Here is a 15,249-nt window from a genome sequence, read left to right as displayed (position 1 = left end):
TTGAATTAAAATTGTTTCAGCCGTCACAATTTACGTAATATTCGTGGAATTTAAATGGCTCCAAAATTGATCAAACCAATAATGGATCTTCTACTAAGAATAATACAGAGTGGTGTGGCCAATACTAATTGGATTAGTTGCTAAAAATTGGTCGAGTTAAATATAATTTACTCTTTGTAATATGTGAAATGATCAAATATTATTTTTTTAAAAAAAATTAATAAATTATTCCTCTATATTTTAAAAAATAAAGTAAATTATTCCCTTTATTTTTTTAAATATATGAAATAATTTATTATTTTATTTTTTACAGTATTTTTTTATTTCTCATACCACAACCGCGTAAATTGCATTTTTCTCAAATTGGTCTGCACCAATAAATCAAATATTTTTGTAAAATACAATACTATGATTTCAAGGATATGTTGTGATGTGTAGTACTACGTACCCATCGAGGTTAATATTATTCAACCCCTTTTTTCTTAATAATAATGAAAAAGAAAAAGTAATAATTGGTGGGGTGGGGGGGAGCCAAGAATCTGACAATCCAGCCATCTAAGCTCCAGCCTAGCAGCTAGGTCTAAATCATCTTCCTTCATTACTCTAACTTTATGGTGGGGCTCCTGCCCTGAGTGAATCTCCGTCCCACGAGGGCAAGGTGTGAGATGAGTCCAGGTGGCAGTTGTTAAGTAGTGGCCGTACGAGAAAACCCACGTGATGGGTGTATATGAGTCACGTGGCCCTCCGAGGTACGAGATGCTGCCGCTGTTTATATGGATAAAGTGACTCTCACATCACATCCTGCTTTATTACCAATCCATCCATCCCATTCCCCCCGCCCACTGCAAAAATCTCTTGCCTTGTGTTAGTGTCCTCCTGTTACCCTGAAATGTGGGTGGCTGCCTTCACTGTCGGCCCCTCTCCATCCATTAATTAAACATGTTTTTTCTTTATAAAGTTTTCATTAAACAAAAAAAACCACATTCTGTAAAGTTTGCGGACAAAGTCATACAGTTTTAAGTATAAGATCACAGTTCTTTGTTACATTCTTTATTTAATATTCTGAAACATTTATGTTCTTCAGACATTTATTCATATACGCTTAATATAAATAATTAGCTAAATTTGGTTCCATCCTCAGCATTAATTCTCTAATTTCATAATATCAGCAATTGGATATATGCTCTGAGTCCACGACATCCTCAATTGAGTACTAGTTAGAAACAACCTACAAAATAATGGTTAGATCATTAGGGACTCTCCTATAAAATTATTCGGACAGCCAAGTTATAATGTGCGGTAAAATTAAAAATACAATAAGATATAAAGTCATAAACTTAAAAATCACACCTAATAAATATTGCCTACACTCATCACCAGATGAAGCAAGATGTATACTTATTAGCAGCCATGCTTTTGAGTCAATCGGATCAACCTGGTTAAAAATATACGAAATCTTACCGTTAAGACCAGTTGGAAGTTTCTAAATTTTTTTAAACGAAAAGTTAAAAGCACCACTAGTTGCTTTGTATTTTTTTTAATAAATAAATTTTATTTAATTTTGGATTGCCTTACTCTAATTATAATAATTTTAAGAGTTATGTTAATACACTTTACCTCTCTTAATATTTTTGATTTAGCATTCACCCCCTAATACCAAATTAATATAGTATTTACCCCCTTTAATTTGATGGTTGGACAAAGTATCTTATATCGTGAATAATTATATTGTTCTCAATATACTTTAGTACATTTGAATATTAAATCATCGCCAAATTAATCAAAAAAATATTTTAATCTATATATAGAAAAATATTTAAAAATAAAGAATTAAAAGTAAAATAATAAATTAATATAATACAGACACAACCAATATAATATCTCCAGTGTCTCATATATAATTTTAAAAATAATTGGACAATATGTAAGTTAATATAATAGATACACAACAAATATAACATCTCCGACGACGTCTTATATATACTTTTAAAAATAATTTGACAATATGTTTAACCAAAAATTTGTTTTGTCATATTTTTCAAAGAAAATATATTGTAAAAACAGATGTGTATGTAATTTATTGTAACTTAACTTACTAATTTATTTTACTTTATTGTAATTAAAATGGTATTTTTCAATTAAGCAAAGATTTAAATTTCACTTTTTAGATGCAAAGTTTTTTTTAAACCTTTGTACTAAAAATGTGTGTATATATATATGTATGTATGTGTAGGTAAATATCATATTTGTTTGTTTAGGAGGCAAATGCTACATAAAAAATAATGAAAAGGAACAAAATGTATTTAACCCTAATTTTAATTGAAACATACACTTTCTAATATATGCTTCGAATTTACACATTTGAGACTAATACTGGAGCTTTCAAATAATTTGACACTAATAAAATTTAGTTTGTATATATTTTTCATTTTTATACGAACACTATACACTTTTAATTTTGCTACAACAACTAATTTTTTACTAAAAAATCACTTTTTCAAAAATAAAAGTTTTCACGAGATAAAGGAATAAAAAGAGAATAGAGTTTTATGTGAAAACTGAAGGGGTTTGGTGGGAAAAATTAAGAAATTAAAAGAGCTTTTTCCCCTTGAAAAATGCTGATTTTCATAATTATCCTATATTTTAAAACTTGCATTAAAATTCTTTTCATAGTTATACTGGAAATATTGGACCAAACTTTATCCATTAAGAGCCATATATGTATAGTAGAATGGAATGATATTCTTTTTTCACTTTTTATTATCTCCCCTTAAGAGGCAACGATATATATATTTACATTAACTTACACAAAATAATATATATTAATGTAGGAAGTATATTCATTTCAACTTAAAGTCTCAAAAGAATGTATGAGCATTATATATATAGGTTGTTTATATTTTCAAGAATCAGAAAAGTCTGTGAAAACATAGTCATATATATAGGCTCTTTCTCTCTCTCTCTCTTCCTGAGGCCAGAAATCGTTGATGTGGTGCATCCGTCATTAATAATTAGGAGATATGTGGAGTCTTTATAAATACACACAGACGCAAGACTTACACAACACACACAGAGAGAGAGAGAGAGAGAGAGGCTGCAGTTGAGCAGAAAAGGTGTCCTACTATTTGGGAGCTTTACTTATTTAATTTGTGAGAAAGGAGAGTAGGAAACAGCGGACAGCTGAGTTGTGATTTGTGAGTCCAAAGATGCAGCCTTTTCCTGCATTTGCACCTGCACCCCCACCCCCACCCCCACCCTTCTTCTTAGAGTCATGGCAAATGACAAATTAATGAAGGCAATTAACTAAGAAAGGAGGAGGTGCAGATGCATATGCAGGTGAATGCCACTTTGGGGATATTAATTTAATTAATATATCTCTCCGACTTTCTTTCTCTCGTTATATCTATATACACACACACATCCATCTATCTATTTTTCCTCTTCATTTTAGATCTACCTATATATACATATATAACACAGACACAGTCCTACTCTTTATATATATATATATATATATATATATATATATACATGTCTTGTGTTGCTAGAAATTTAATGGGCGGCCTCCAACAAGTCCCTTGGATCTTGGGGAAGAATGCTAGCTACTTCCCACATATAATGCATATACATCATGACCGTATGTATCCAAGGTATACTCAATATTTCGCCCTTTTTTCACTGTGTGTTGTGTGTGTTTTGACAAGGTTTGCTACCTAATGTCCTTTTTTATATATGTTCCGACACGATGGTTCAGATCATGAAGCCCTAATCCTATGTGTAATTATAACCTGTTCAACTAATTCTACAGTGAACCCTAGATCAGCCCTTTTTAACTCTTTACGACAATCATATATGGAGATTTACAAGACAGAACTTAAACCTCTTGTAATTATATGTAGATCAGTCTTGTACGTTGTTATTATTGTAGATATATAGAGCTCGCTGACTTTTGTGTTTAATTCTCTTAATTACAGCAACATTAATGTGATAAAGGGCAAGAACAGATATGGGGATTCATGAACACAGACTACTTTTCCATTCATAATTAGGGATTAATTGTCTGTCTGATTATATTAGATGGCCGATAAAATTGAATTTTTCAGACCTGGAGACATTTGAAATTAGTGAAAAATGGCTTCAACTTTTTTAAGCACATGAATGATTAAACTGCAGTACTGTTATGACTTCACGATGAGATTGTCGGGGGAGATTAACTATCAGTTTGATGAATGTGTATCTCTTTTGTAATAATTTATGCAAGTCAGTCAATCAATTTCCTTGTCTTTGGGTGGTGTTTCATTCCATTTTCTAGCTATCTCAGATTCTTGTCTGAATTTCAGAATTTCTAGTACTAATATATACACAGTTTTAGAACCCTACAGTGACTCCATGATTTATGCCTTTGTCACTGATCAGTGTATATCTGCGAAACGCTACAACTAAATCTAATCCTATCTTTGACCAAGATCTTGTTTGGATAAGCTTATTTTTAGTTAAAGTTTCTTCAAAGTCCATATTTTTAAACCTTATAATTAAGATGTTGGATTTTATTTTAAAAATAAATTTTCAAAGTGTTTACAAAGGTAAGATTATATAGCTTATAAAATGTCAGAAATAACAATTTTGTTATTTAATATAATAAAAAATAAAGAATAATTATTAAAATTAAAATGCACTTTACTCCCCTGAATTATTTGTCATGTATATTTACCCTTCTAAATTAACAAATGTAACATTTATCTTTTTGATTGGACAAAAATGCCCCTCATACCTTGACCTATTATATTATTTTCAATATATTTTATATTTTACACATTATTAATCATCGCCAAGTTATTTTTTAATAAGTGAAGAGTTCAAATTAAATTAGAGTATAAATTAATATATATATATATATATATAATAGATGCACAATAAATTTAATATAACCAACCAACTTTTAATATATATTTATCCAAAAGTTAAATATTTTTAGAAATAAATAAATAAATGTATTTTATCATTTTTTTTAAAAGAATATATTAAAAGAACTAATATGTAATTATTCATTTTTATCTAAAAGAATAAATAGTTAATAACTTAATTTTATTACCCTTTTGTTAGTTTAGGGAGATAATAATTATTACATGACGAATAGTTCAGAAAGAAAAAATACATTTAACCCTTTAAAAATGAGTTGGAAACCTTGTTTTATAAACTTCTTTTTTAAAAAATTACCCAACACTTATTAATATCTTATATATATGCCAAAGTATAAATGTGGAGAAGGGTTTTCCTAAATACTTAATTTCAATATTATATGAGAAATTAATATTTTTCAAGAACCCATACACTATATATACAGGCTTTGAAGATTATATGCCCTCAAATGGTATGCTAGTAGTAAATTCCAGCTCTGAAATCTTTCTTTTTGTGTTTATGAAATCGCCCCTCTCAAGTTTTCTTTTCCCTTGTCTATGATCATATTAAAATATTATACGCACATATATATATATATATATATAATGAATTTTAGTGCCTAAATGATTTGCTTGCATTAATTGCTCCTTTGAAAATTTTCAATAATATTTCTTCAAGATACTTATCTTTAGAAATAAATATCTCTCCTTTGATATATTGATGAACTGAATAGCTTGAATCCTAAAAACTTATTTCATCCGATTTAAGAGGGTGTTAGGGCGGGTTTATAAATTTTTTAAAATATTTTATACGATGTTTTTATAACTTGAGTTTTTTATGGATGATTAATGCAATCGTCTTTCTGAATAAAACATAAACATTTTAAAGTGTTTGACAATATTTTTTTGTGAAAGAGCCTATATATTAGATCCACAAATAATATATTAGGAGCTTATAAGTTCCTTAAAAGAAATACGGAGTTCTTAATTTATTTTAAGAATCTTAACAAGTTAATTCTATTTTCTTTAAATTAATCATTTTTTTTATTATTAGCAACATACTATAAGATTCGTTATTATATGTAAATATTTCAACAATTTTTTAAAGTAGAATAAAGTAAAAAAATAATTTATAAAATATATAAATTCATAAAATTTTATAAATAAATAGGTAAATTACAATGGGTTCTCGTAAGATTTATGATAATTACAAATATTTTCTTATTGTTCGAAAACTAACAAATATCCTCCTACAATTGGCTGTTATAAAGATATATTTGTTAAGTTATTTATAATTTTAAGAACGTATTTATAATTTTTATACAAAAAAAGTATTTATAATTAAAATAAATTTTAAAAAAGCATGCTATAATTTTCCTAAATAAAGCAGCCAAACACCCTTCATGTGGCTCCGCTCATGCTCCTCCTACGGGTTTTCTGAAATTCTTGTGGCTGTAATGATGTCCAGTTTAGATTATGTCATCTCTGTCAAGTCCGACAATCACTACAATAAAAAATAATATACGATATAAGATATTAGCCGGTAATTGATTTTAGATTTAGTACTAAAATTATATTTCAAACAACAATAACGTTAATTTTATCGTAATAGAATTATTAGCGATAAAATTACATTAAAATCATTATTATAAATAATTAATAACACATCAATAATAATAATATAAATATATAACTATATATTTATTATTACCACATTATCACCATGCACGTGCCACTAATTAATTATAGAGACAAATTTGTCTTTATATATAATTTTCTTGTCACTAGTTATACCTAGGAAGTGACGACATTTAAACTCTAACATTCTCATTATTAAAATTATGAAAATATTACATTAGTATACATCTAAAGACGATCAACTAAGATGGTTAATTATTGTATGATTATGTGAGGGATAAATTTGTGATATGATTATTTAATAGTTTGTTTACCTTGTTCGATGAAATTGACAGGTTTTTGTAGGATATATTTACTATATTTTTGTGATATGAAATAAAGTAGTGAAATAATCAATATATCACATAATAAAACAAAAATGTCAATGTTACTTGTTAGCTCGAGTAGGTAGAAAATGGAAAAATGCAAGCACGTCCAACAAAAACTCTCCAATTGGTCAAAGTTGATGTCAATATGTCTTGTCATGAGTTATTAGTTTTTTTGATTAATTTAGCCGATATTAGGGACAATTATGTAAATGCCCTGAAGAATAGTGAGGATAATTTTGAGTTGTAGGAAAAATTTTCCACTGTCCTGAACCTGGGCTGGATTAGAATCCCATTTCTCTAGGTGGAATTCCAATTCAGAAAAAATCCCACGATGGGACCTTCTGACATGGGCCAACCAAATTTCAAGTAAACAACAAATTGTTACGAACTAATCCGAAATAGTAAATGGGGGACAAGGTAATTGAACAGACCATATGTGCTTCACCACACCAACTCACAGTTCCGACCATTTTTAAACAACCTAGAGGGTGTTTGAATAAGTTTATTTAAAAGATCTTGTAAAAATTTATATTTTATAAGATATTTTTAAAGTTTATAAAATATTAAAACTTATTTTATATATAAATTCATGAAACATTCGGATAAAAATAAAATTATAGAGAGTATAAAATGTTAGTAGTGGTAAATATGTAATTATTTGAAGGAATTTATTAAGTTCTTATAGACAAGTTTTCAACTCCTTACTTTTTTTTTCCCCCTTGAGAAAAAGAGTTTATGAGCCCCAAAAATCTTAATTTTAGAAGTTATGAGATCTTTTCATACCATTTCTTTCACTATGGATCACAGTTTTTCATGATCAATACAATTTTCATTTTCATATGTATCAGTTTTCTTCTATTAACAGATGTTTTCAGCTATAGCTATGTGCATACCATTTGGAGCTTACTACTCTCATGATTGGAGTAGATTGGCATGGCTATCTGATGACTCCTAGAAACACACTCTAGATTATATATAGTTCTATTTTCCATTAAGTTTCTTGAAGTGTACAAATGTAGTTTTGGGTATTGACTCGTATATTCAAATGATGCTATTATGGTATAAATTGATGTGGCTTGATGCAATCAAAGCCCCATGGCTGAAGTATTAGTTGTTCCAACTTTCTATTTAGCTTCACAATTTCATTCTGAAAAAGGGGTTTGCTGGAAATAGAAAGCCCCATGCAATCGAAAGCGTTAAACTTGTAAACCGCACAAACTCCTTGCTTACGGCCTATGTGGAACGTGTGCCAGCATGAAGTCCTAACCCAAATTCAAGATGCCTTTAGATAAGTTCTTACAGTTGTTTTCAATTCTAGCCGTTGTTAGGTGCCAATTATGTTGGGCTGCTGACAGTCGTAAATCGGTTGCCATATCCAGAGGGTTCTTGTCAATCTGAGTTTCTGTTCTAAACAAGTCCAAGAGTAACCTGAAAACAACTCAAATCTGGCACCAAATTGCGCCCCCCAGCTGCCATCATCCTGAGGGGTTATTGAAACGTGGACAGTTCCCCAATCTCAAGCTTTCCTTGAATGTAAACACTATGGTATGTACCTCAATATTTCAAACCCATTATAGGAGCAGCAATAGTCACTCCGATACAACAGTAGGCATACAAGACTACCAGTAGTAAATTCTACTGTATGCTAAACAAATTACAGGAGTATGGAGGATAGTAGCGAGAAACATAGTCAAACGTGTACGATCATAATTTTGATCGTACCTTATCGATAAGTTCTCTTCTGAGAATCTTCCCTGATGCTGATTTCGGGACGCTGTTTATGAATGTAACCCTTCTCAATCTTTTAAAGGGTGCCACCTGAAATACAGAGTTTGGTCCATCATCATCTCTCTAATAAAAGGAGAATGAAGCTATTGGTTCTAAGAGACATATACCGAATGGAAATTGCATGACTTGTATAACAAAAACGTGAAAGACCATAATGCAGAGGACCATCTTATTGTTTATTCCGAAGAAATTGAATTGATTCATTTGCGCTTACTGGCCTTTACATAAGGGCAGTTAATACGTGGACCTTCTTACAGCCTTCATCTTTCATATGATTCTAGAGAAACAGTAAAGACATTGTCATAATCCAACTCATCTGTTCTTTATTGCTAGCTGCCTGGTTTGATTTGGGAGCCCTTGGGACCAGAAGGTCCTGAAAGATCTCGACCACCCATGATGTGGGGTTAACGTCATGGATGGTGGAGACACCCAGAGACTGGTCCTGGCAGCGCCCAAGAATTTCCCACTGCCGTCAGGGAAAGGTTTACTCATTCAGTGGAAGCTAAGACGTTGGAAAGATGTCCTATATAGGCCAGAACACCACCCATGGGGCAGACTAGTGAAGATTTTCAGCATTCCAACAATTGTCAAGTTACTGATATGGACCACCCACCGTCCCATCTCAAGACTTTCAGCTTCTTATTTATGTCAAGATACTTTTACTGGGTAATAAGGCCCTTTACTACAACCTAAATGATAGTTCAACCAGTTGACATCTCAAAAACCGCCTACAGAAAGTACCTGATCAGCAATGAACTTCTTGACATCTTCTTCAGTCAGTGAGCTATTAGGGGCACGGACAACATAAGCAATTGGGACTTCACCAGCTTCGGCATCAGGAAACCTAGAAGAGAAGATAATCAACAGCTTATGTAACTAATAAAAAGAAAGATCTGTCCTGATTTGAAGTCTCATGCAAGTAAAAGAGTTGTGGAAGTGACTTACGGAATGACAACGGCATCTAATATCTCAGGGTGAGAGACAAGCAGCCCTTCAAGCTCCGCTGGAGCAACCTAGCAAGAAAGGAAAGTAAAATACTATCAACAATAATATGAAAATCAGTGTGCTTTGAACAACTATCCGCAAGCATCTTTTCATTCTAATGTGTGGCATAATAACTAATAGACAACCTGGCGATCTGGTAAGCACACTAGTTATGTGCTATCAATTCATAACAATCCAGGAGTATCATCCTGAGATTCAGAGGAACTCCAGGATTACTCATCCTGACATTGAGAAGTCGTCAGGAATTAATGGATACATCTTTTGGCCTTAACATAAATTTGCCCATACCATCTCAATCTATTCTCTAACTTTTATATTCAGGAAAAGCTACTTATTAATCAGGTTAGGAACTCTCATCAATTCTTGTTTGATGGATCATCATCTTAACATTTTTATCTCCACTATATTCATCTAATGTAGATGTGGTACATCAATGACTCATTATCCGGTCTCCATACACTACTGTAGGTAGTATAGCAGTCTGAAGCTTTCAATAATTATCCCAAAGTCCCACAATCAACAGAAGACTCACACAGAACTATAAAACGAGCGTATATTCAAGTTCAATTTGGTCATCAAACTACAGGTGTAAATAAAACCTATTAATCACCAATAATGCTAATAAATCCCAGTGAATCTAGTGCAATAGGTCACATCTTCTGCCAAAAAGTCCCCTTAACATGGATTAAAGCAGACCAATGAGTACACCAGGCAGAAAATCAAAGCAATGTGTATCACATATGCATTTCTCATAAGCAAAGAATTACATAGTGGAGGAGACTATCTCATGCATGATTCATAGAGAAACTTACCTGAAAACCTTTGTACTTGATGAGCTCTTTAATACGGTCAACAACATATAGCTGACCCTCATCATCAAAGTATCCAAGATCTCCAGTATGCACCCATCCCTGTTTATCTATTGTAAGCTTGGTGGCCTGTGGATTGTTGAAATAACCTGAAATGAAGTGTAAAACAATAAAGTAAAAATGAACATGGATTCCACCTCCATGGGTACAATAGTACAGGACTGGTGATTTGCCTCTTAAAAGCGAAAGACATAAAAATGTGGTGCTATAGGCTACCAGGAATCTGGTGCAAACTTCACAAACAACAACCCATTAGCAGTAATTCTATCCCAGATGTTCCAACCCTAATCGGCCTAAAAACTCCAACTTGTTCATAGGGATGCAAGAAAATAAATTTTTATGAGAATATTTATTATCTAAATTTATAAGTTGAGAATTTACCATCCAACTTTGTCATTTATCAACTACCCCTCTGCTAGACACAGGTGATAAAAATACATTCTTTTTTTCAATCAAGAGTGTTTCAGGACTCATGTGCATGTACCTACAGTAAAAATGGACAAACGTGTACCTTGCATCATATTGGGTCCTCGCACCCATATTTCCCCCAATTGGCCAGGAGGAAGAGGCTTCAATTTATCAACACTAACTATTTGACCCTCCACTCCTGGAGCGAGAGTGCCAGCCGAACCAGAATGCCGAGGCCCGGCATATGGATTCTCGATAGAGACAATTCCACAGGTTTCAGTCATTCCATAGCCCTGAAATCACACTATCTTTCTGTCAGAACACAACACCAAGTAGCAGATCAAGTTAAAGTGCACCAATAAAAAATGTCATGTGGTTAATGCAAGCACCTGCTCAGAATTGAATTGCCAAGAAACATTTTCTGCAGTTAGTTCTCGCAATAATATCTTGTATCTTAATTCCTTCCTACATATTTTATTGCCCAAACCCCACATACATATTGCAGCACATGATGATGGGTTTTCAGAAACTTGATATCCCATGATGTCCTCCAAAATTCACGTCTGTAATTCTTTACTAAATTTATGCTGGATTTGATTGACAGCCCAGGAGATATGGATTGTGGTCAAGAATTACAAAATCAAATCTGGCATCTCGTCCATTTCAAAATAAGATCTTTGGTTGCAGGAAGAATATAAGACTTATAATTCATGTGACCATAAGAAATTACCTGAACAACAACAGCCTGAGGGAAATTCTTTGCACATTCCTGCATCAATTCCCTTCCAAGAGGTGCGGCCCCCGATCCAATCTGCTTCAAGGATGACAGATTATACTTCTTGACCATACTACTTTTAGCCAATCCGAGTATAATTGGAGGAACAACCCACATATGCGTGATCCTATACTTCTCTACCGTCTTCAAAATCATTTCCAAATCAAACTTGGACATGGAAACAATAGCATTGCCACGCTGCAGCTGCGAGAACATGATAACAGCGAGACCAAACACGTGAAACATAGGCAAAACACACAGAAAGATATTGTTCATTTCACCCGCCAATTCTTGGTCAGCAGTCACCATTAGAGACGCCGCAATAAAATTCCTGTGACTAAGTATTACGCCCTTGCTAGTACCCGTGGTGCCCGACGAGTATAACAACACAGCTGTATCATTTTGCTTGATTCCATTACGATTACTATCTAAACTCACAGACCCTTCACTATTCACAAGCTCAGAGAACAGAGTGATTGAAGGAATTCTCCCAATGGGCAAAACTGAATTCTTTTCGGTGCCTAACAAAATAACAGGCAGACCAAAATCTTTGACCTTTGGCAACAAATCTTCAACAGTAATGATAAGCTTAGCTTTTGAATCTTGAACCTGTTTAGATAACTCCGAAACAGTATAAATGGGATTGACCGTGGTGGCGACGGCTCCTATGGCAACAATCCCGAAGAAACAGAGCGGATATTGGATCGAGTTGGGGGCGTAGATGAGGACGATATCGTTTTTCTTGATGCCCAGTTGAAGTAAGCCATGGGAGACCCTTGAAACCATGGATTTGAACTGGGCGAAAGTTAAGATCTTTCCAGTGTGTGAATCTATAAGGGCTGGTTTATCAGCAAAAGATGAAGCGTTTCTGAAGAGAAAAGAAACCATTGAAAGGTTGGGGTCTTTGGGGAGAAACAATGGCGGCCTCAACGATCTGTATACGCCGTCGCGGCCATAGCCCGATTTCTCCATGCCCTCGGTTCTCCTTCTTGGGGATTTATCTTTTTGTTTCTTTTTTTGGAAGTAAAAAGCCTTCAGAGGAGATCTTGAACAATCAAGCAGAGATGGCAAATGGAGAAACGAATGTGGTAACAGTTGATGATTAGTGCGTGTTGTGTGTGTTCTTGAATCTTAATGAGCGTGTCCCGTGTCACCGTCAGCGGTCGGTAAGCAGAAGCAACAATGTACCTTTACCTCTGTCGGGTCTTTGTATTCCCACTCCGTTTTCTTATCTTGTTTTTCATTGTTTTTTCAGAAAAAAAAGGACAGTTACATTATTATATTTACAAATACTAATCAATAGTCACTGTCTTATAATATGTATGTAAATTATAAAATGATAACCAAATAAAATTGAACTATATATCAAATACATAAGTAATTAAGGGGACATTGTAGTAATTATCTTCATTGGCATCCATTAAAATGCTTTTATATATATTTATTTATTTGTTCCATAAAACGACCATCACCTCATCTAATTTGCTTTATCAATAAGTGTTTTATAATACACATTTGGAGTTAATTCATTTTATTAATTTTAATCAATTATTCATTTTTTTTAAATTTTTTCTTTAATTAACAAATATAATATAAATTTAAAATATGCAGTGTCTTCGATATATTCTATTTAGTTCTTCTTTTTTTTAGAAAAGAAAGGACTATTCATTTATAGAAAAAGCACATTCAAATGTTGTTGTCCCCCAAACTATGCATCTCAATGTCATCTAATTATTTATTTACTAACCGAATATACATTTATTTATTGAAATACAACCATTATTTCATATTTATTCTAATTAACTTCATCAGATGATTTTTCGTAAATAGGAGGCATTTACTCCTCTTTTTTTTTTAATAATAATACACAGTTTATTACGTTATTTGATATTTTTAAATTTAAAAACAGACTAAATATATTGAGAATTTAAATTAATGAATGCATTTAATTAGGATTAAAAAAAATAAACTATTATAAAATAAATGTCTACTTACATTATAAGGGTGGAACCCACAATATTCTGACTTTTATTTGATGCCTTAATTTTATTAATTGAGGAATGAGTGATTTGCCATCTACCCGAAATTATGACGAGACGCTGACCGAAGAGTTGGAGAGTGTGTGTGTGAGAGAGAGAGAGAAACAGTGATGGTTGCCCGTTTCATGCACGTACCTAATCCAAACGGCAAAAAAGTTCTAATTAATATTTCTTGAAAATATCACGACTTGTAAAAGATAAGGCAAGTTGACAATTGAGTCCATTTTTAATATTATTATATTTGTAAAATATTGTATAACTAAGGGTAAATTTATAAATGTGTTTTATTAGAATTTATCATAATTTAAATAGTTAATTATACTTAGACTTTTGAAAAATACAAAGTTACACTCCCACTTAATTTTTTTTTGAAATTATACATAAACCCTCTCCAAAAATTTAGTATTTATACCTGAAAAATGCTGAAGTTAGCAAAAAAATTGCATAAATTTTCAAATGTATCCCTTATTTAACGTTTCATGTAATAATTTTGTACTTGTAAAAGAAAAAATTTATTGATATTAACCCCATTTCATATATATATATATTACACTTATCCCTTTATAAGTACAAAAAATTTGTAAACTTTTTTTTACTTACATCAGTAATTTATGTCCAACCATATTGAAATGAGGCCATGCGTAAATTGAGAATTTTTTTAGGGGATATAAATGTAAGTTTAACTTTTTTTAAAAAAATAAAAAATTTAATATTTTCAAGTAATATCTAAGTATAATTAATCCTAATTTAAATACTCTTTATTATTTGACAATTTGTTAAACAATAATAAAAATACTTATAATTTTGTTAAATATCATGATAGCTTACTCTATCACGAATAAAGTCTTTAAACATTTATAATTTGATGGATATTCATAAACCATTTGGTTTATGGACGGAGCTTCCAAAATTAATTTTTCTCTGCTTCCATCGGGGAAGAACTCTGCAAGTTATATCAGCATAACAGAATATAAGAAGAGATTTCTAGTTTTTTATTAATTAGGCGACACCCAAATTTAAACTGGGGAAAAAGGATTTGCAGTCCCCCGCCTTACCACTCGGCCATGCCCCCAAAATTTTTTTATACCTCCATCGCGATTTACAAAGTTGTTATTTGCAAAAGACTTGTGGCTATTACAAATTAAATAAATTATATTTGGACGTGATGGTAAACCTTTTTTTCCCGTAATAATTAAAAATTTGATATGTCTGGTAGGTGCAATATAATAAACTATTTTTCAGAACTTTCTTTTGAAAATAAAAGCCATTATAAGTTCAAGAATTATTTGTGTAATTTTCAAGAGATTAACTCGATCATGCTAACTCTTTATTTGATAAAAAAATCATGGTTCGATTTTATTAATAAATTAATCTTTTAGTTATTTTATTTTGGTGTTTTCCGGGTTTTTTTTTTTAAATTATCAGGGTTATGAATCGGTTTATAATATATATTAAATTATT

General features: G+C 31.8%; 1 protein-coding gene across 1 annotated transcript; it reads right to left on the bottom strand.

The window, feature by feature from the left end:
- Positions 1-8,452: 8,452 nt before the first annotated feature.
- LOC105170261 (AMP-dependent synthetase and ligase family protein) lies at positions 8,453-12,935 on the bottom strand. The gene is made up of 6 exons (XM_011090937.3): positions 11,705-12,935; positions 11,078-11,267; positions 10,510-10,655; positions 9,638-9,705; positions 9,434-9,536; positions 8,453-8,722 (listed from the first exon to the last, which is right to left on the bottom strand). The coding sequence occupies exons 1-6, from the start codon at positions 12,719-12,721 to the stop codon at positions 8,609-8,611; spliced, it is 1,638 nt and encodes a 545-aa protein (XP_011089239.3). The 5' UTR covers positions 12,722-12,935; the 3' UTR covers positions 8,453-8,608.
- Positions 12,936-15,249: the final 2,314 nt, after the last annotated feature.

The sequence above is a fragment of the Sesamum indicum genome, linkage group LG9 (assembly GCF_026168435.1).
Source record: "Sesamum indicum cultivar Baizhima isolate 11 linkage group LG9, ASM2616843v1, whole genome shotgun sequence".
In the NCBI taxonomy this organism is placed as follows: domain Eukaryota; kingdom Viridiplantae; phylum Streptophyta; class Magnoliopsida; order Lamiales; family Pedaliaceae; genus Sesamum; species Sesamum indicum.
This window is presented reverse-complemented; position numbering and strand designations above follow the sequence as displayed.

Coding starts and splice junctions, on each gene's coding strand:
- LOC105170261 (XM_011090937.3), bottom strand. CDS start 12,721: ATGGAGAAATCGGGCTATGGCCGCGACGGCGTATACAGATCGTTGAGG. Junction 11,268..11,704: donor CTCAGGCTGTTGTTGTTCAG/GTAATTTCTTAT, acceptor GTGTGATTTCAG/GGCTATGGAATGACTGAAAC. Junction 9,706..10,509: donor TCAAGTACAAAGGTTTTCAG/GTAAGTTTCTCT, acceptor CTTTCTTGCTAG/GTTGCTCCAGCGGAGCTTGA.